A 22,905-nucleotide genomic window follows, 5' to 3' on the forward strand; every position below is an offset into this window, starting at 1 on the left:
TACAGCTAATAGATATTTTTCTGTTTTTTGGCATAGGTATTCACAAAATATAGACAAGAATGTGTTTCATATTAGACTAAAAATGATATGGAAGCCATCTTTCACTATAAAATGAAGCCAAATGAGAAACCTCTTTTAATTTTCAATTATGCATACAACAAGACCACATGAAAATACAATAGATTATCTCTTTTTGTATTTTATCATCAGCAGACCTGTCCTAGCCATGTCCTGTAAATACTGGAGGCACAAGATTTGAGGTGTAACACATTCCTCTGAAGATTTCAAGGGGACTTCCCTGGTGGTCCAGTTGTTAAGAATCTGCCTTGCAATGCAGGGCACATGGGTTTGATCCTTGGTTGGGGAATTAAGATTTCACATGCCACGGGGCAACTAAGCCTGTGTGCCACAACTAGACAGTCCATGCTCTGCAACAAAGATCTTGCGTGCTGCAATTGAGACCCAATGCAGCCAAATAAATAAATCTTTCAAAAAAGATTTCCATTTACTTCTATTCTATGGACATTAGGGAGCCATTCGTTCCTCAGAGGCGGGCAAAACTCATAATGCAATCAGGAGAAAGATGTCTTGACACTGAGCACAGAATGTATAGGAGGTAGGGGGGACACCAAGGAGCTTCTGAAACCACTGTAGTGTGAGCTGGCCACCTGCGCCTCTGAACCAAACCACTGCCACTGACTTTCTCTCAAAAGATAACATGTGACGTTGCAGAAATCACAGGGATTTCATTTCCGAAGTCTTTCAGCCAAAATTTGCATTTGTCAGGAGCAAATCACATCACGTGAACCAAATTATCCATATATATATAAAATTGTAAATAATATTAATACTAATATTAAACTACCCATCTTTACTGTGTTCTTCTGCACTGGAAAACATTTGAGATAATATGACTATAAATTATAAACATGACAACAATGATGATTTAATCAAATCAGTAATAGTGACCAATATCCTATTTGTTGCTACTAACAGTCAGGGTCAAATTTCATAACCTTGAAGTTTGATACATTACAAACATGTACTATAATAGTAATGAGTGGGGGAAGGGACAGTAACGATATCTGAAGGCAGGAGACTCACTTTATTTGTCCCCATATGTCCTAAAATGACATAGGGCCTGGCTGATGAATATTTGTCAGGAAAATAATTGAAGTTATATTTAATACACAAAGCTTATTATTACCATTTTATGGATACTATTTCAGAGAGCAACTGAGCAATATATCCTGCTTAAAGAGGAACTATATTGACAAACAACTGTCAATCTCTATGTTTAAGTTTGATATGAAATAGCCTCAAATGTGCTGCCTTAGTAAGGTATCTTTGTTATTCGTTTAATTCATTGATCCCATATTCTCTCAAAGTCTGGGACTGTTTGCATCACCTTTGTATAAACTCAAGATTTTGTGTGCAATCACCATTCAAGTAAATAGCAGTCCTGATATTCAAACACTGTATTATTATAATAGAAAAATGCATATGTTAATTTTTAATTAGAATATAATTGCTTTACAATATTGTGTTTCTCTCTGCTATACGATAGTGGGAATCAGCTATATGTATACATATATTCCCTGCCTCCTGGACCTCCCACTACCCTCATCCCATCCCCTAGGTCATCACAGAGCACCGAACTGAGCTCCCTGTGCTATACAGCAGCTTCCCACTAGCTATTTTATACATGGTATATGTGTCAGTGCTACCCTCAATTCATCCCACTCTCTCGTTCCCTTTCACCCCATGTCCTCTTGTCTGTTCTTTACGTCTGCATCAAAAAATGCCTATTTTTAGAAAATATTCCTTCTATACAGTTCCAGTAGTTACCAAGAAAAAAAATGTTTAGTATTTCTCTGGAGCCCTCTGGTGGGATATTTTAATTTTGCTGCCCAAGAAGCTTAAAATAATGCCAACATATTCTAAGGGCTTCAAAAACTAAACAGATAAACTTCTAAAATATTAAAAAATATAAGAACAACCAATGAAGAGGGGTTCCCTGGGGCAGCCACAGAAGATGGCTTGTTTCTCTAGAGCAATGCTATCTGATTGAGGCATAATAAAATCCACTAATGGAAGCCATCTATGAAATTCTAAATTTGCTAGTTGCCAAGTCAAGAGAAACAGGCGGCTTTCATTTTAAATATATCTTATTTAACCCAATATATTCAAAACATTATCATATAATCAATTAAAAATAATGAGTTAACTTTTTTGTCATGCTATGTCTTGGAAGTCCAGTGCATATTTTATACCTATAGCATAACTCTGTTGGAACTAGCTGTATTTCATGTGTTCAGTGATCACATGTGGTTAGAGGCTACTGAACTGGACAGTACAGCTCCAGAGACCCAGGGATCATGGATGAACAGGGTGGCAATGTAAGGACAAATAGTACATGAGGTGAAACTCTTGCCCAAGAGAGTCACCAGCTGCATGTGCTTCATAATCCTAACTCTTTGTTTTCTCAAACTCAGGCTTATTTGGGTGTATAAATAAGACAGAATGCTAATCCAGGAAATACAGAGAAATTTTAAAACTAATGGAAAGTGAAAGTTAACAAGTGAAGTAAGGCATGTAACCTAGCAGGACTTAATGGGGCCTTCGACAGACCTCTCTCCCGCGTTCTCAGCTGTAACTCCTCTCTGAAATACCTAGATAACACTCTTCTGAGTGTTTAATAAGTTGTTTTACAGATGTGAAACCCACCACCAAATGAAAGAAATTAACTACTTGATTATCATGGGCATGTAGCCCTCAGATCTGTTGGTGCTCAAGGATTGATAATATTAACCCCTGTGACTCTACCCTGATACCTCACCATCAGCCAATCAGAGAATTGTACCTGAGCTTATCACATACCCTGCAATCCATCTCCCTTACCTGGCCTTTAAAGATGTTTTGCTGACCTGATGTATAGCACAGGGAGCTCAGTTCAGTGCTCTATGATGATCTAGAGGGGTAGGATTGGAGGGGCAGGGGGTTGACAATGGAGAGGAGACTCAAGAGGGATGGGATATATGTATGCTCCTGCTGCTGCTGCTAAGTTGCTTCAGTCGTGTCTGACTGTGCGACCCCATAGACGGCAGCCCACCAGGTTCCCCTGTCCCTGGGATTCTCCAGGCAAGAACACTGGAGTGGGTGGGATATATGTAAACATATAGCCAATTCACTTTGTTGTGCAGCAGAAACATTGTAAAGCAATTATACTCCAATGTAAATAAATAAATAAAAATGATTTGCTGAAACATATTTAAGTGTTTTGCACACTAGCTGCCCTGGACTCCTTGCTTGTCACCTGCAATAAACACTGCACTTTCCTCACAACAACCTAATGTCAGTAGATTGGCTTTACCATGCGTGGGCTAGCAGACCCAAGTTTGGTTCGGTAACAGGCCTCGCAGAATAATGGACTGACTACTTGACAATATAAACAAGTCTTCACAAGGAGAACAAGTATTATTAGTATTTCTACTTAATAGGTAGGAGACTATAACTGGAGGGTTAAGGAACAAAGTCAAGTTATAGAATTCTGCCAACTATACCAGGGATGATAAAACCACCATTCTCCTCTTTCCTAAAGTGGCAATTCCAAATCTTCTGAAGGAGAATTATATGAGCCCTTCCAAGAGGGAGGATTATACTATTTATCATAAGGAAGGAAGAGAAGAGATGAAATATAAAAATTACTGAAGTCTCTCTAAGGCATGCCCATAGTTATAAGGGTGAACCTGTAAAGTATAATCAAACCCAATAATGGGACTTTCATCTATATCCATTGGCAATCTCTGCCATATTTGTACCCATTAAAGTTCCAAACACACCTACACTCTGCTTCCACTTTTAAGAATAATGAGACACATGAAACCACATAGGTATAAAATTATTCACTGTAGCATTGCTTATAATAATAAAAAATTGGAAGTAAACTAAAGCTCCATTAAGAGAGGACTAGTCAAAATAAAAATATGGTCTCTTCCTGCAATGGCTAATGTACAGCCATAAAAATGAACATAGAAGCTATTTACATACCAGAAGGAATAACACCCAAAATTGTTATTAAGTGACAAAAGTAAAGTGTATTATATGCTGCTATTTGTATAAAACAGACAAAAATAATTACAAACATATTTATTTATATAGTCATAGAATAAATAGGTAAGGATATACACTCAGACACAGTTATTCAGAGAACAAATGCATATTTGAATAAGACATTGGAGGAAATCATTTATCATGTCATACTTTGGACCTTCTAGCTATGTCAGTCATATTTTAAAATAAATGAAATTGCTTTTAAAAGTCACGGAGAAAAAAAAGTCAAGAAATCCACACTATCAGATTTCCCAAGCAGAGAACATACATATATACATAAATCTCTTTGAAGTTTTAAGTGTCTCTCCAAAACAGCTGATGGTGAAAAAAAAGTAGTTAGTTTGCTTTTGCTTAGTTTGAAGAAGGAATGCAGTCTGGCCTTGGTAGTTTAATTCTTCTATAAAATTATAATAGAGAGCATAATTATCCTTTTCCCTCTGGTCTAGCCTGTATATAGAATTCAGTTACTACTTCTGGGATGTTTTACTATATTTCAGTGAAGACTTCAGTTTATATGTTAAACGAATAGCACTGGCTCCCAGATAGGCCATTACATAGCGAGGACATAATAAAACATCCTTTTCAGATATTGATTTCCTAGCTTGGATTCCAGTTCTGTCACATGTGCAAATTTTTTACAGCCTACGAATATCTTTTTCCTCACCAAAAACACATACCTACCACCTAGGGCAGCCGTGAAGATAAAATTTTTATTAAAAATTTTTATTAATGGTTTTGCTCCTGCTGGAACACTCGAGAACACTCTGGAAACGTTAGCAACCAACACAAAGACATTTGTAAGAATATCATTAAGTTGCCTCCATAAATGATCAACCAAACCTGTCATTGCTGACAGTTAGGACTAGGCTGTCATTTGATCTCTAAATTATTGTATGTACTTCATATCAAACAGACCACTTACCTGAGGGGATAACAAAAGGATTTAAAGTGGTGTTGCCTTTTTTACAAATATAGCCTAGTTTCTGAGCACACTGTAGATTTTCCCATTTAGCATTTTTTCCAGGATTAAGTGACACACAGCTTTTTCCTGGTTCTGCTGATGGACTTCCTTTGGAGAAAAGAAAAAATAAAATTAGGATTACTATAGTATGACAAGTAGATAGACCCTCACAACCTCATGTGTTTATCCTTGGCATTTAATGGATCCCCAGATTTTTGCTACACATTCACAAAGAAATATTTACTGCCTACAGAGCAAAAGCTATGTTGGATACTACTTGTTTTTCCATTGTTGGATCATCCCAGTACTTAAAATGTTGATTATACAAGTTTATTTCTTTGGTTTTTTTAAGACTTTTTTTTGATGTGGATCATCTTTAAAGTTTTTATTGAATTTGTTACAATATTGCTTCTGTTTTATATTTTGGGTTTTTTTTTTTTTTTGGCTGCAAGGCACATGGGATTCCAACTCTCTAACCAGGGACTGAACCTGCACCCCATACACTGGAAAGCAAAATCCCAACCACTGGCCCAAGAAAGCCTCCATAAGTTTACTTCTTTGAAATAACTTTTTCCCCTGATGAGATCAAATAATAAACCTAAATCTTAAACCCTGAACAATTTTCACACTGGGCTATTTTATGTATGAAAGTGAAAGTGTGAAAATGTTAGTCACTCAGTCGTGTCTGACTCTTTGCAACCCCATGGACTGCAGCCTGCCAGAATCCTCTGCCTATGGTATTTTTTCAGGCAAGAATACTGGAGTGGGTTGCTATTTACTATTCCAAGAGATCTTCCCAATCCAAGGATTGAACCCAGGTCTCCTGCACTGCAGGTGGATTCTTTACCATCTGAACCACCAGGGAAGCCCCTCGTTTTATGTATGATAGGGGGGTAAATAACAAGAGTTTGTTGTGTGGATCACAACAAACTGTGGAAAATTCTTAAAGAGACGGGAATACCAGACCACCTGACCTGCCTCTTGAGAAACCTGCACCCAGGTCAGGAAGCAACAGTCAGAACTGGACATGGAACAACAGACTGGTTCCAAACTGGGAAAGGAGTACATCAAGGTTGTATATTGTCACCCTGCTTATTTAACTTATATGCAGAGTACATCATGAGGAACGCTGGGCTGGAAGAAGCACAAGCTGAAATCAAGATTGCCAGGAGAAATATCAACAACCTCAGATATGCACAAGACACCACCCTTATGGCAGAAAGCAAAGAAGAACTAATGAGCCTCTTGATGAAAGTGAAAGAGAAGAGTGAAAAAGTTGGCTTAAAATTCAACATCCAGAAAAATAAGATCATGGCATCTGGTCCCATCACGTCATGGCAAATAGATGGGGAAACAATGGAAACAGTGACAGACTTTATTTTGGGGGGCTGCAATATCACTACAGATGGTGACTGCAGCCAGGAAATTAAAAGACGCTTGTTTCTTGGAAGAAAAGTTATGACCAACCTAGACAGCATATTAAAAAGGAGAGATATTACTTTGCCAACAAAAGTCCATCTAGTCAAAGCTATGGTTTTTCCAGTAGTCAAGTATGGATGTGAGAGTTGGACTATAAAGAAAGTTGAGCGCCAAAGAATTTATTGCTTTTAAACTGTGGTGGTGGTGAAGACTCTTGAGTCCCTTGGACTGCAGGGAGATCCAACCAGTCCATCCTAAAGGGAATCAGTCATGAATATTCATTGAAAGGACTGATGCTGAAGGTGAAACTTCAATACTCTGGCCACCTGATGCAAAGAACTGCCTCATTTGAAAAGACCCTGATGCTGGGAAAGATTGCGGGCAGGAGGAGAATGAGACGACAGAGGATGAGGTGGTTGGATGGCATCACTGACTCAGTGGACATGAGTTTGAGTGAACTCCGGGAGTTGGTGATGGACAGGGAGGCCTGGCGTGCTGCAGTCCATGGGGTCACAAAGACCTGGACATGACTGAGCAACTGAACTGACTGACACAATATTTCAAACTAGCCATATTCTACATAGTCAATACCTTCCCAAAAACCTAAGTCAAGCTAACTGTGAGGACCAGCTTAGAGACTACCTGGACATGGGAAAATTTTCTACAGTTAGAAAGAAGAGGCAGGAAAGATGGCAATAGAAGGAGAAAGAGAGAAGAATGTCACCAAAAATGCAAGTCCGTGTGCCCTGATGCACAGGGAGGACAAACAATACTAAAAAACATTGGAGTCTGGAACAGAGAATTGTTTACTGTAGGACCATGTAAGAGGATAGGTGTCTCGTGCCCCCAAGAACCCCAAAGTTACTGAAGTCCCCGCTTAGTCCATCAGTCGTGTCCAACTCTTTGCGACCCCATGGACTGTAGCCCACCAGGCTCCTCTGTCTGTGGGATTCTCCAGACAAGGGATCTCCAATCCAGGAATTGAACCCACATGTCTTGCATTGCAGGCAGGTTCTTTACTGTCTGAGCCATCAGGGAAGCAACTTTGTACCAAACGAATGCTATTCTTTGTCCTGATAAGAAAGGCACAGCTTTGACTCTCCAAGATCCCAGTCCTGGCTGAGAAGAGGCAGAGCTCAGTTGATGGCTCCCTCAGGGCCAGGTCCTCCGACTCCGCCCAGCTGTCATCTCTGAAGGGAGCCAGGTGTTCAGCCCAACTGGCCCTCAGTCTCCTCAGGCTACCCAAAGAAGGGAGACCAGGTCCCACAGACTGTGACCCAGGCAGACTGCCACGACCATGAAGTCGCAGAGGCAGGAATGGGGAGAGGTTCACCGCTGCCTCAAGGCCCAGGCCAAGGCTAGTGGCTGGCCTTGGTGGGGGCTCTGAGGACACAGCCCCCAGCCCTTCTGGCCCAAGGCCAAGTGAGCTGAAGGGTCTCAGGGAGAAGACCAGGATCCACCTCAGACCACCACTCCACTGTTATCTGAATCTCCTCACTAACTGCCGTTTCTTGATGGTTGGTTGTTTGTGGGCAGGACCACTAACAGCTTCTCCTTGACAGCTGGTTGCCAGTGGGAAGGTCCCACTGAGGCACTGACCAATGGCTAAGCAGGACCTGTTGCCTGGTTATAGACTACAGAGTAATGATGCGCAGCAATGGCTGCTGTGCTAAGGGCTGAGCTTCTCTGCGTGCACTTATAGGATGAGCTGCTAGAAGCAGCAATGTCTGTTCAGTTGCCTCAGTCATGTCCATCTCTTTGTGACCCCATGGACTGTAGCCCATCAGGCTCCTCTGTCCATGGGATTCTCCAGGCAAGAACACTGTAGTGGGTTGCCACACCCTCCTTCAGGGGATCTTACCCACCCAGGGATCAAGCCTGCATCTCCTGTAACTCTGCAATGCAGGTGGATTCTTTAGCTAAGCCAACTACTTCTAGGGAAGCCTGGAAGCAGTAATATGCCACCCTAAATGCTGATAAAGTATTCCCAAGAGCTCAGACTCTCTCTCAAGATTTTAAACTCAGCCTATTGAAGAATATTTTTAACAGCTAACCTCTCATCCCATTGCTTACTAGAAAATGATTAAAAAACCAGGTCAAGTCAGCTTGGCTAATGCACTTGATACAAGGAACAATACCCACATTTATTGTGCTTCTCCATCACTTTAATATATGATTTTAAAACCAGTACTTGAAAAGTGAGCTGCATCTCACAAGAGAAGACAGGGTGGTAAGTCACACTTTGTTTATGACTCTGCTTAGTGACTTCTGACATGTATACAAACTGGGTCTGGGTCACACTTTCCCTTCCTGCAAGATGGAATCACATTAACTGCTCCATAAAACCTTTGTCAGAAGTGTTTGGAAGTTGCTTGAATAGCAAAAAAAGAAAAAACTGTTAGTGATGAGGATAAACCTTTTTAAATGTGTTGATATTATGGCCAAACTTCCACCATAACTGAACTAACAGATAAGGTACCAGTACCAGAAACTTTCAAGAAACAATATTTTACAGCTAGTAGTAATTAACTAATATATAAACTATTGAATCATAGTGATATAGCTATTTACCAACAGAACACCGATACCAACTTTAATATATCAATTATTTGTCTTAAATGGTTACTATAGTTACATATTTGCATTCACACTTCCATGTCATTTGTGTAAAATATTGTTACTTAAAATGTAGATGCATTTTAATAGATGTATTACTTCGGAAGTACTAAACTGAATGCTGATTAAACAATTTCTACAATTAACCACTTCTAATATCCCACAAGGTTTCTAATTTTTGTTTGAAGAAACTCTTATTTCAGAAGGTGATTTAATCTCAAACCTACTTCTCAGTAATTTGGTTTAGTAAGAAAGGACATCTCTTTTCTCATTAATATTCCAATTTTATTTCTCACTTTCACCAAAGTTAACCCCTCAATTTTCTCACTGAACTCTTAGAATGCAAGTGGTTAAATCTAACAATAATTGTCACTTCAAGCTGAGTAATAAAATGATCTAACAATCTATAACAAGCAGCAAAGAATAAACTCTAATCCTCCAATAAATAATTATTATTATCCAATTATCTGACTGAGTCAACTGGAAGTCTCCAATTTAATTTGACTGAGTCAGTAGGCAGACAAATCAAATTCTCATTCATAAAAAAGCACATCTTATATTCCCCTGCAGCAACGTTTACTTCCCATATTCAGAGGAGAGCAGAGCAAATGCTAATGACAGACTTGTGACCATCATGCACTGAAGCAATACATTGAAAGTCAAATTTCAGAGTAAAATCTAAACAGTTTAAATCAACACATCTCCTCTAAAAAATGCCCTCTCACATTTTAGCATATTCCAAATATTACCTACTTATTTCAAAGCTCTTCTTTTTCTTTTCAATATCGTTAAGACTATAACATGGAAAGTGGAGAGTTTAATCCTCTAAGTCAAATGCAAAAATCATTCAATGGCTTTAAAAAAGAACTCTGATCATATGAAAAAACACCACACCAGTATTTTCCATCATAGAAATGATAAATAGACATGACCCATCCTTTCCCACACCTACTGCAGACGTCACTAATCCTTACCTGCACACTTTCCTAATAAATCAAGATTAGTACAGGATGGGGTGTGGGTTGGGAGTTTAGAATCATACTCAGTAGAGAATGCCTCAGGGGTCCCCAACCTCGGGGATCTAATGTCTGATGATCTGAGGTGGGACTGATGTAATAATAACAGAAGTAAAGTTCACAATAAATGTAATGTTCGTCAATGACCCCAAAACCATCACTCCTCCTTCTTGGTCCATGGGAGAACTGTCTTCCACAAAACCAGTCCCTGGTGTCAAAAAGGCTGAGGACCACTGCCTTAGGAAGTGACTAACAATGGTTGGTACTGGTGGATAAGATGGAAGACTTTTTGTCATCATTGGTCCTATGTTTTCTCAGAATAATTGCTGTAACTGCATCTTTATCATTTAGTCTCCTTTTATATTCTGTTACCTCTCTGTCAAAGCTACGGTTTTTCCAGTAGTCATGTATGGATGTGAGAGTTGAACTGTAAGAAAAGCTGAGTGCCAGAGAATTGATGCTTTTGAACTGTGGTGTTGGAGGAGACTCTTGAGAGTCCTTTGGACTGCAAGGAGATCAAACCAGTCCATCCTCAAAGAAATCAGTCCTGAATATTCATTGAAAGGACTGATGCTGAAGCAGAAACTCCAATACTTTGGCCACCTGGTGCGAAGAACTGACTCATTTGAAAAGACCCTGATGCTGGGAAAGACTGAAGGTGGGAGGAGAAGGGGACGACAGAGGATGAGATGGCTGGATGGCATCACCAACTCAATGGACATGAGTTTGAGTAAACTTTGGGAGTTGGTGATGGACAGGAAAGCCTGGTATGCTGCTGTCCATGGGGTCGCAAAGAGTCAGACATGACTGAGTGACTGAACTGAACTGAACCTCTATATTATAACAATGAAAAAATTAGTTCGGAGCCTTCTCTGTCCTTCAAAAAACTGGAAAGCTATTGCAGGCTTGATTATCCCCTGTGTTTTTTGACAACTAAACCACAAATTGTTAACAAAACTGTTCATGAATGATTATGCTATTATGGAATATTACAACCTGTAGCTGGAATTATTTTTAATCCAATTCTATTTGATTAAAAACAGGAGAAAATGGTGTTAGTGTAGACTGTCAGAATATGATACAATGACAGAAATATGGCAAATATCTCATGGCTAAAGATAATGAGAAATTCTCCAGCCCAAAATAATTTAAATTTCTTAAATTCATAGTGTGTGTGTATAGATGTAAATAAATATGCATAAAATCTTTGAATATAATATGCAGCATTATATATAATATCTCATAAATATAAAATCAAATATTTGAATATAATACCTAGAGAATCAAGGATACTCTGAGAATATATACTTTGAGTCCTGTATTGATTTGTGCAATAATCCTTCCAGACAACGTCTTTTCCCAGAAAGCTGGAATATCCTTATAATTTTAGTGTATTCAAATCTAGCTGGCAGGTTTCTAAGCAAGCTGAGAAATGGACTGCATTTGATGAAGTCTCCCAATTATGCCTTTCGTGATCTACACAAGAGCTGATGGAGATCTCCAAGGTACCAAGATAAATTAAATGTATATGAATTCAACCAGCTTAATCCCACTGAGTTAATCAGATGAGCTTAATCCTACCTGGTAACCAGTTCAAATATCGGAATGGACTGCCCCCACTCCACTGCCATCCACTGTTGAAATTTAGACTGTTTAGTCCAATCCAGAGTCCTGAAGTCAGTGAATTGGTTAAACCTATATGACAGAAGCAAAACAAAAACAAAACTGTCATTCAGAAAAGATGGTGAAATCAAATTCAGAATTAAGTACTTGAATCAAAATGTATTAGAAAGAAGTCGTGAAAATCATGCCTTGCAAGTCTCCTCTGAGTCTCCTAACAACCTAAAAGCAAGTACGACTGTTCCCTCCACTGGCAGGAGGAGAAACTAAGGTAAGAACATAGATAAGCAAAGAATGTTCTTGTTGGGAGTCCAACTCAGATATGACCAGGCCTCAGCCCCCATCATGTTGATGACTATTACAGGATCATGTGAACATGCCTCTAATTTTGAGAAGACTCTTTAGACTATCATCAAACCAAAACACGTTTGGTACATTTTAGAGAAAAAATAAGACTGATTTTGTATACAAGTCACCATTGCCTATCATGAGAAGTTGAATCCACATTTCATTCCATCACTCTTATTACCCTGCCCTCATATTTTAGAACTTACTCTCAGAATCTTTTACTGATATTTTTAAAAATCAATTTTTTCCTCATGAAGATGATGATTAAAATCTAAACATTAAGTGCTTGTTCTCCTACAAACAACGTTTTATTTAGGTAGTTGCCCGTACGTGCTTATTTGCTTCAGCCCTGTCCGACTCTTGTGACTGCATGGACTGTAGCCGGCCAGGCTCCTCTGTCCATGGGATTCTCTAGGCAAGAATACTGGAGTGAGTTGCCATGCCCTCCTCCAGGGGATCTTCCCAGTCCAGGGACCGAACCCGTGTCTCCTGCATCTCCTGCATTGCAGGCAGATTCTTTACCATTGAGCCACTGGGAAAGCCCATTTAGCCAGTAAATAAATCCTAATTACAATGTTTCAAAGTCTGTGTTCTGCTTGAGATGCAATAAAAAGCAAAATAGAAGCAACATGGACCTCAGCCCTTCTATGTTAAACAACTCTAACCTTTTATTGCTGTTTACTGCTGCTGCTGCTGCTGCTGCTGCTAGGTCGCTTCAGTCGTGTCTGACTCTGTGCGACCCCATAGACAACAGCCCACCAGGCTCCCCCGTCCCTGGGATTCTCCAGGCAAGAATACTGGAGTGGGTTGCCATTTCCTTCTCCAACGAGTGAAAGTGAAAAGTGAAAGTGAAGTCGCTCAGTCGTGTCCGACTAGTAGCGACCCCATGGACTGTAGCCCACCAGGCTCCTCTGTCCATGGGATTTTCTAGGCAAGAGTACTGGAGTGGCTTGCCATTGCCTTCTCCGAACCTTTTATTACTTATAACTTAAAAAAAAAAATTAGATCTGTTGTTCTCTATATATTCTTTTTAGCTGATTAAAGAGTTAATGAAAAAGAAAACTATCCTTCATCTTAAATAAAATACTAACCAGAAGTATCTGAAAACATATTTGGTAAACATAAGTGGACCACTCTATCTTTACTGTTCCCTAGAGGATATATTCAAAGTCAAATCTTTTCAATGGTGAGAATAACCATTTACTATATTCAGGGCTCTGTTTTTGCTCATTTTTAATCCTCACATTCTCTGATTAGGTATTGCCATCTCCATTGTATGGATGAGGAATCTTACAATCAAAGAGTTCAGATGTCACGTGCAGAGCTGAAATTTAAACCTAGGTTCCTATGACATCTAATCCCAGACTCTATAGTTCTATATAGTTCTAACCAACTAGGCTATCCAAACTCACTCAAAGTTTCCCCAATTTTTCATTAGCGTATATACACACATTCATGTGACAGTGTTACAAATTCAAATGAATGGAGATTACAGTGACTCCATGCCCCAAAATCGTATTTCACATTTTTTTGCAATTCCATATCCCATAAAAGCATAAATCACGTTCTTAGAGAACAGCGACCCGAATTCTGTTCTTCGTTTATTCAGCATCTAGCAGAGAAGCACTTGCAAAGGAAGAAACCACTTGAGGATATTGAGTAGGGTGATATTGATTAGACAGGTTGATGCTTAATGAACTAAACTAGATTCAATACTGGAGTTATTTACTAAAAAGTAAACCCTATTGTGTGATTTCTTTAAATAAAGTAATGAAAATGAGATGAAATTAAATACTGGCAGTAAAAAAATCAATGAAAGTTAATTCAGATTCGCTTATCTTTATAAGTGTTCTAGAAAAAGAAGTCTGAGTTAGCATGGCTCTTGCACATAGGTACTTTATATATAGGCTTCCTAAGTGGCTCAGTGGTAAAGAATGCATCTGCCAATGCAGGAGACTTGGGTTCGATCCCTGAGTCAGGAAGATCCCCTGGAGGAGGAAATGGCAACCCACTCCAGTATTCTTGCCTGGAGAATCCCATGGACAGAGGAGCCTGGAAGGCTGCAGTCCATGGAGTCACAAAAGTTGGACACGACTAAGCAACTGAGCATGAGCACTTTATATATCTTGGAAGTATCTAGTCCAATGCTTTCATTTTACAGATGGAGATCAGTGAGGGCAGAGAGGATAAGAAACTTATGAGAGTGAGACAGAGGATCAGGACTGGCACTCAGGGATTACTTCAATGTTTTCAGCGGGTTCAACCTGTTTAAACTGTTTGCCTGTCAGTTTCTAAGGAAACCAACAAAAACTGCCATCTCACCTCATTCAGGTAAACAAATAATTTATAAGGTGTCAGGAGGATATGCCTGTTTACTGGTATGTACCTTAGAAATGTCACTCTCGGATCAGTGTCATATTGATACCATATTTTACATTAATTATTCTATTAAATACTATCAAACAATGGATTTTGCATAAATTATTTTCTTATTGAAATATAGTTGACATAAAATATTATGTTAGTTTCAGGTGTACCACATAGCAATTTGACATTGCATAATTAGGAAATGGTCACCACAATAAAGCTTTGTAACATCTGTGCCCATACAAAGTTATTACAATATAATTGACCATATTCCTTGTATTACATCCCCATGACTTTGAAACATAACTGGAAGTTTATACCTCTCAATCTCCTTTATCTATTTCACCTACTCCCCAATCCCTTCTGGCAACCACCAACTGGCCCTCTGCATCTATGCATCTGTTCTCACATTGTTATGTTTCATAGATTCCATATGTAAGTGACATCATGAGGTATTTATCTGTGTCTGACTTATATCATTTAGTATAATACCTTCTAGAACTAACCAGGTTGTCTCAAATGGCAATTTTTCACTTTTTATGACTAATATTCCACTGTGTGTGTATATATATACCACATCTTCTTTGTCCATTTCTCCATCAGTGGATATTTATGTTGCATCCATATCTTGGCTATTATAAACAATGCTGCAAAGAACACTGAAGTGTGCATGTCTTTCTGAATGATCTTTTTGCTTCTTTTTTTCCAGGTAAATAATCAGAAGTAAACACAGCACAGTTCAGTTCAGTTCAGTTCAGTCGCTCAGTCGTGTCCGACTCTCCGCGACCCCATGAATTACAGCACGCCAGGCCTCCCTGTCCATCACCAACTCCCGGAGTACACTCAAACTCATGTCCACAGAGTCGGTGATGCCATCCAGCCATCTCATTTTCCGTCGTCCCCTTCTCCTCCCGCCCCCAACCTTTCCCAGCATCAGAGTCTTTTCCAGTGAGTCAACTCGTCGCATGAGGTGGCCAAAGTATTGGAGTTTCAGCTTTAGCATCAGTCCCTCCAATGAACATCCAGGCTTGATCTCCTTTAGAATGGACTGGTTGGATCTCCTTGCAGTATAAGGGACTCTCAAGAGTCTTCTCCAAACACAGCACAGCACACAGCAAAACTGCTGGATCATATGGCAGTTCTAGTTTTAGTTTTTTGAGGAACCTCCATATTGTTCTCCATAATGGCTGTACCAATTTACATTCCCACCAATAGTGTATGACGGTTCCCTTTTTGTCTACATCTTTGCCAGCATTTATTGCTGTCTTTTTTATAACAGCCACTGTAACAGGTGTGAAGCGGTACCTCATGGTGGTTGTGATTTGCATTTCCCTGGTGATTAATGATGCTGAACATCTTTTCACATGTATGTTATCTTTGAGAAAATGTCTAAAAGCAAGTTGTTTCAACTTTTACCAGGCTTTGGGGGTTTTTTTGATGTTAGGTTATATGAAGTTTTCATACTTGTTGGATATGGTTATTCCCCTGGTATTCTGAAAAACTTTAAAGAAGTATATCTAAGTTTTCAAAACTAATAAGTTTTAAAAGGAACTGTAGGAAGAAATAAATTAGACTTTTCCTGAGATTGCTTAATTAAATTACTATGTTTAGCATAATGAGAAAAGATGATAGCTCTTTTAGAGAATTACCTGTTCCCTGACACTCCTCATCTACTCTAGAACTTCTAGGCTTGTTTTGAAGAATTAAGTCATACTTCTTAAAACAGGGTCTAACCCTGAGTATATGACCAATAAATGTAATCTATTGCTATTATTATCATTATCCTTAATATTATTCTGGGCTTCCCTCATAGCTCAGTTGGTAAAGAATCTTCTTGCAATGTAGGAGACCCGGGTTCAATTCCTGGGTCGGGAAGATCCTCTCAGGAAGATCCTCTGGAGAAGGAAATGGCAACCCACTCCAGTGTTCTTGCTTGGAAAATCCCATGGATAGAGGAGCCTGGCAGGCTGCAGTTCATGGGATTGCAAAGAGTCAGACACGACTTAGCAACTAAACCACCACTCCATGCTGAATTAGAGTTGACAAAAAGTGCAACTGACAAATTTCAAACTCTGTGTTAAATATGTCACTTAAACCTGATGAGTATCTTCCAAAATTTTTCCTCTAACATGTTTGTAATTTCGTAAAGAAGAATACCAAATGTTTTTAGTATTATTACACAAAGCATCAATTCCACATGCTAAACTTTTTAATGTTTAATTTTTATGTATGCATTGTCTGAAATGGTTAATACCTACTTTTGAACTTAGTTATAAGACATAGTAATGTCCAATATTACACCATATTTTTCTTTTCTATACTGTGAGACAATGTGTTCTCCAGCTACCACCATAGGAAACTGGCAAAAACAATCAGAGTAAACAAACCAGTTTCACTTCCTGTATCTTATTTCAGTTCTGTAAATCCTAATCGTACACATACATAGTTATAAATCAGTTTCAAGAATTGAAGATTCAGCTGAGTGTCCCAACATTTTTGAGGGCAGAAGTAGAAGAGACGATGAAGTGACGACGGGTGATGTAAGAATTGGAGGCCAGGCAGAAGCCGTTAACCCAGCAGATAATGTGAAATCAGACTGCCAGTTTACTAGAATAAATTTACTATAACAAGGGGCTGCTGACATCTAAATTAAGAATTCTCCTTCATGCGTTGGGGACCACCAGATCTTTGCTTATTTTGTGAGTGAGACCTGGGCAGAGTGTAATGGAAAGATAGAGCTGAATTCCAAATCAGTTATTTTCTGAACATCTGAGAAAAGGCAAAATTCTTAACTCATCCCTCCTTCTGTTGCTTCATTTATAAAGTGAAGACGATAATCCTTATTTACCAGGTTAGCATCAGCTTTAGAAATAAAGCTGTGTCTGACACACAAAAGCTGTTTAATAATAGCTGATTTGATCTCAGAGTCATGAAAGAGGCTTATACCTTTTTGTCAAATGAAATTTACTCTTAAAAACTCTCACATAAAATAAATCATATTTTATTTTAAAAGTATAACTATTGTATTTGTGGCTTTTAAAAAATTTTAGCGATCTACTTCCCAAAATGGAGTGAATGACAATCCCCCACTCACACCATTTTCTAGAGTCTTTGCCAATTTATGCCAATAAATTCCAAATGTCATGAATATCTTCTTTCCAGAAAAACAAAAGTCTGTATTAATTTTTAAATTCTCCATCAGACTCCTTTTGTCCTCCTCATGCTTGGTATTTCTGACTTAAAGAAAAGCAGGAGGGACTTCCCTGGTGGTGCAAAGGTTAAGATTCCGTGCTTCCAATGCAGGGGGCATGGGTTTGATCTCTTGTCAGGGAACTAAGATCACACATGCTGTGTGGTATGGCTAAATTTTTTTTTAAAAAAAGAAAAGAAAAGGCAGGAAATACTACACATCTCATTTGAGAAGTCATTCTTACCCGGATTTCAATTCAAATTTGCTGACTGAAATTCCGGAGGCTTGGATGAGAGTCAACTAAGTATCTGAGGTAAACCCTGCCTCGAAATCTCTTTGGGCTTGTTTGCTCCCCTGAGGACACAATAATAGCCCTTGCTGATTAGGGAAGCATTTCCTGCAGTCAGCGCCTGATAGCAGAGCTGGAGCTGGAAATGTGGAAGTGAGTGGAGGGCTGGGCCGAGATGCTGTCCTGCCCACGTGGCCCCTTTGCTCTAGGCAGCTGGAAAGAGAGTCCAAAAGTAACCTGTGCTCTGTCCCTTCGCTTCTGGAAAGCCAGAAAACAAGCAAAACTCAGAAGAGTCAAGATAACACAACACACAAACAGATCCATTAAAAAAAAAAAAGCCAAGTGAAACCATTTCAACTGATAGAGTTTTCTCTCACCCATGTAAGGCAGCACCCATCACACCAGGATTGTCTCAGCTCATCATTCCTCTGCCTTCATCATCTACATAAATTTCATCTGTCTCTGTTTCCCTCTTCTCCTTCTCTTGATACTTGGTTATAAACATTGATCCCTCTGTACTTTGTCCCAGCACTACATACAAAGGCCCCAAAGACCAACACCGACTAGGACAACACCCCCAGGGAGGTCACAGTGCTTTTCTGTCTTCACTTTCCTTAATAACACCTGAAAGAAAATGGCGGCTGCACTTACACTAATAGGAAAAATGTTATACTTGGTGTTTTCAAAGTTATACTTGGTGCCTAACTATTACAACAAAGCTTTCATCACAGTGGAGCCCGTTTTCATGATTTAGTCCTCAGAAATGGGCAAGAAGTAGAAAAATCTTTCTTAATAATGCGTTGTATATTTCACAAAGTTGTGCTAAAATATAATGCATGTTACATTTTTTTCTACCTAAAATAGGATGCAACCAACATCTTCAAATTCAGTTTAAAAATAGTAACTTATAGGAGAAATGTGTTTCGGTTGATGGAGATATCATCCAAAAAGAGTTGGAGAAAGCAAAGTCCTAGATAATGAGGTAAGGCTGGGGACAACTCTGTCTCCCATACCAGGTAACACACACTTTCTCCCTTAACAGATGATGTCACTGCAGCATAGAAGCCTCAGGTATTACCCCCAAGGTCCCCCAGCTTCACAGATCAGGGACTTAGGTAGTCAGGCTCCTAAGTCTGTGCCCTATATCTCTGAGCTCTGCTGCCTGCTGTCTAGGCAGATGGAATTGGTAGGCATTTTTGACACAGTGGGTACTGAATAAAGTGTTTTACCAAGTGTGGTCCTCATCCACTTGCCCCAGAATCACCCGGAAAATTAATCATATGCAGATTCCTGGGCTCCCACATTACATCCATTAATCTACATTCTCTGGGGTGTGCACCCAGGCAGCTTCACTTTAACAAAGTTCCCTAGTGATGGATAAGCAACTTCACACTGAAGAACCACTGTCTTCTTGCCATAAACTGACCACTGGTCCAAATCTAAGGTTGAATTTCTAAATAATTGCTTTTCTTGTGTTGCATCCTCATTTGTCAGTCAGCAAATATTCTTCAATACTGTCTTCCTTGGAAGGTCCTGCTGCGAATCTCTCTGGGGGTGGGGACATACCTATTCACAAGACATCCTCACTTTCAGCTATCTGTCTCTCCAATCCTTTTTCTACACGGCATTCAGTTTGTTCTCTCCATGGCATTTAATGATAATTTGTATTTATTTGTTCGATTTCTTGTTTTGTGTTTTCCCCATTGAACTTTAAGCTCCACATGGACAGGACATGACTGGCTTCGGTATCGTTATGTCCCTAAGACCTAGAACAGTGCCCCACACACAGATACCATCTTGTAGAATGAACAAATGAATTTAAAATGAATGTATATATAATTTAGTAGGGGAAGTAGAACATATATAAGTAACTTTTATAAAACTGGGAAACAAATAAGAGAAATGCAGACAGAAAGGGAGACGATTGCATTTCAACTGGATAACATGTGGGGAATCCCAGGTACAAAAAATGCCGTGGAAACAGATGTGGAGGCGAGAAAGCATGAGACATTAGATGCAAAACCCAAAACTTTTCTTTTGTCAAGATTGTGAAAAGCACAATGGGGAGCAGCACTCAATGGACAGCTGACAGTCCTTCGAAGTCAAGCAAAGATGTGTTGTTAATTATTTGATAAGAAATGAGAAGCCACTAAGGGTTTTTTCAACATGGTGGTCACTGGAACAGAGATTCATTAAGCTAGATGCAGGGTCAAGGTGAATGGGAAAAGAGATTCTAGAGCAGGAAATGGGGGATGTTCTTAATCTCACACTTATTTCTGGTCCTGATCTCTCTGTTCCTCAACTGTGGATTACAGAAGTTAAAACAGAACCTCTCATCTTAAGCAAACACTAATTCTTTTCATTTTCACATATGAACAAATGTTTAAAAAAAAAACTGTAGAAACAGTATCAGTAAGACCTGATAAGTCTGGGAATTTGAGAGCTAGGAGGCCAAAAAAAAAAAAAAAAAAAAAACCCAGCTCTGTCCCTGTTTGTGGTGGGAGTAAATTCTTCAATTCAAATGGAAAACCACTGACTTGAGGCTAGATCTAGAATACCTGACCAGTCTGGCACCCATGTCTTGTGTCTAAAACAATGCTTATTGATCATGGCATCTACTCTGAGCCCAGATTAATCCTCAGAATCCTTCTCAGCACAGGTTCCAGACACTGTCACAACTAATAGAAGAAAGTTGGCTACATTCAAGAGGGAGGGGACATTGTATACCTATGGCTGATTCATGTTGATGTTTGATAGAAAGCAACAAAATTATGTAAAGCAATTATCCTTCAATTAAAAAATAAATTTAAAAAAAGTTGGCTCATGAGACAAAGCCTATTTGTCATTTCAGGTGTTTTTTACAGGTTTCACATTTGTCATGCCCTCTGTTTAGGACTTACTCTATCATGATATCTATAATTACTTGTGCTATCTGCTTTTAAGTTAAACTGCAACCCACTCCAGTATTCTTGCCTGGAAAATTCCAAGGACAGAGGAGTCTGGCAGTCCATGGGGTCGCAAAGAGTTGGACACAACTAAGCAACTGAGCATGCATGCACGCACAGAAAGACAACAATCACGACCTCACAACTTTGTTTTCATTTCACATCATTACCTGTCAGGTATGTCTGCTCATGTATCTCTGTGATGCTTAAGAGTTCAGCATCCTGTTGTTGGCAGCTCTTCCTCGCCTGGTGCCAAGTTAAAGCAGCTTTGGAATTTACCTGATAGTAAATGCTGGTCAATGGATCCTTAGTCCATAAGCTTTCACTGCCTTCAACTGCAAAAGAAGCCAAAAGGAACTGATTACATTACCCAGGGAAAGGATTTTCAGGGAACAATATTTTTTAAAACTCGGTAGTACCATGGAGGAGCCTGGTAGGCTGCAGTCTGTGGGGTCGCTAAGGGTCAGACGCGACTGACTGACCTCACTTTCACTTTTCACTTTCACACATTGGAGAAGGAAATGGCAACCCACTCCAGTGTTCTTGCCTGGAGAATCCCAAGGACGGGGGAGCCTGGTGGGCTTCTGTCTATGGGGTCACACAGAGTCGGATACGACTGAAGTGACTTAGCAGCAGCAGCAGCAGTACTAATGCCTAAAACATTGTATTTCTTTTCCTTTTATTTCTTCTTTTACTTAGGTTTAAAGTGACTATGAAATTGTCTTGACTCCTGAAATGAAGAAGGGGAATTTTCCAAAGATCCACCACATTGCATTTCTTTCATGTGCCGAGAAAGAAAGGAAAGATACTTGTCTGTTTTTCCATTAGGACGCTAGAGATCAGATGAGTTGAGAAGTGAGGCAAATACAAAGATTAAGAACAGTGATAACAGGGACTTCCCTGGTGATCTGGTGGCTAAGGGACTTCCAGTGCAAGGAACTTGGACTCGGTCAGGTTCAAGCCCTGGTCAGGGAACTAGATCCTGCATGCCTCAACTAAGATGCAGTGTAGCCAAATAAATGTGTGGTTCTTTAAAAAAAAAAAAAGAATAGAGATAATAGTCCAACTTCCTTAATCTAGAAAAACAAGAAAGAGAAGAGAAAATAAATATGTCTTCTTGTGTCAATATATATGTCACCTGCACATTCTAGTTTGGTCTTTTTAGACCAAAGACACAGGCATTACAGGCAAAGGCCATGGATTCCACAGCCTGAGCAGAACTTGCCTCCAGGCTCTGTCACTCAATCGTGATTTGATCTTTAATTAAATCAATAGCTTCTGGAGTCTCATTTTCTTATCTCTAGAATATATTACATGCTGTGGTGGTTTAGTAGCTAAGTTGTGTCCAACTCTTGAGACCCCATGGACTGTAGCCCACTAGGCTCCTCTGTCCATGGGATTCTCCAGGCAAGAACACTGGAATGGGTTGACATTTCCTTCTCCAGGGGATATTCCTGACCCAGGAATTGAACCCAATCTCCTGCATTGCCAGCAGTTTCTTTGCCGACTGAGCTACAAGGGAAGCAGAATATTACATGTTGGTACCTCTCAGTAATAGCTTATTATTAATTTTTTTCCTTCAGAGTAAAATAATTTTTAATGTTTACCTTATTTTTTCCTTTGCTACTTTATACTTCCCAATATATTCTATAAACTTAGTTATATTCTATGAAAGGCCAATAATATAGATGAATAAGCATTATTGATTGTGTTTTGCATACAAGATGATTGAGAAATGAGTCAATGATTGAAATATTTTTATGTGCTTTGTGTTATAAAAACTTCTCTTTCGTCTTTTTAGTAATATAAAATTCTACTTACAACTCATGTGAAGTCATAACCCTTTCATTTATTTGTAAGGAAAAGAGAAAAATTATGTAACTTCTCAGATTTTCTGAGAAGTATTCAATTTGCTAAGAACCTGGACAGTTGTCCATGTGTATAGAGCCTATAGTATTCATATGCATATAGCCAACATCATATATATGCATACAGTCTACACTATATATGCATATAGCTTA

At 39.2% G+C, this 22,905-nt stretch overlaps 1 protein-coding gene across 2 annotated transcripts in view; it reads right to left on the bottom strand.

Moving 5' to 3' along the window:
- Positions 1 to 22,905, bottom strand: part of MRC1 (mannose receptor C-type 1) — a 124,612-nt gene that overhangs the window by 79,102 nt on the left and 22,605 nt on the right. For both annotated transcript variants that reach the window (XM_055429510.2, XM_055429502.2), the window contains exons 4-6: positions 21,055 to 21,219; positions 11,707 to 11,820; positions 5,036 to 5,182 (exon numbers count right to left, since the gene is read on the bottom strand). In XM_055429510.2, the coding sequence (XP_055285485.1) occupies positions 5,036 to 5,182; positions 11,707 to 11,820; positions 21,055 to 21,219 (426 nt within the window). The remainder of the gene's footprint in view (positions 1 to 5,035; positions 5,183 to 11,706; positions 11,821 to 21,054; positions 21,220 to 22,905) is intronic.

Source organism: Moschus berezovskii, chromosome 15, assembly GCF_049115385.1.
Source record: "Moschus berezovskii isolate FMDL1 chromosome 15, NW_MosBer_1.0, whole genome shotgun sequence".
Classification (NCBI taxonomy): Eukaryota; Metazoa; Chordata; class Mammalia; order Artiodactyla; family Moschidae; genus Moschus; species Moschus berezovskii.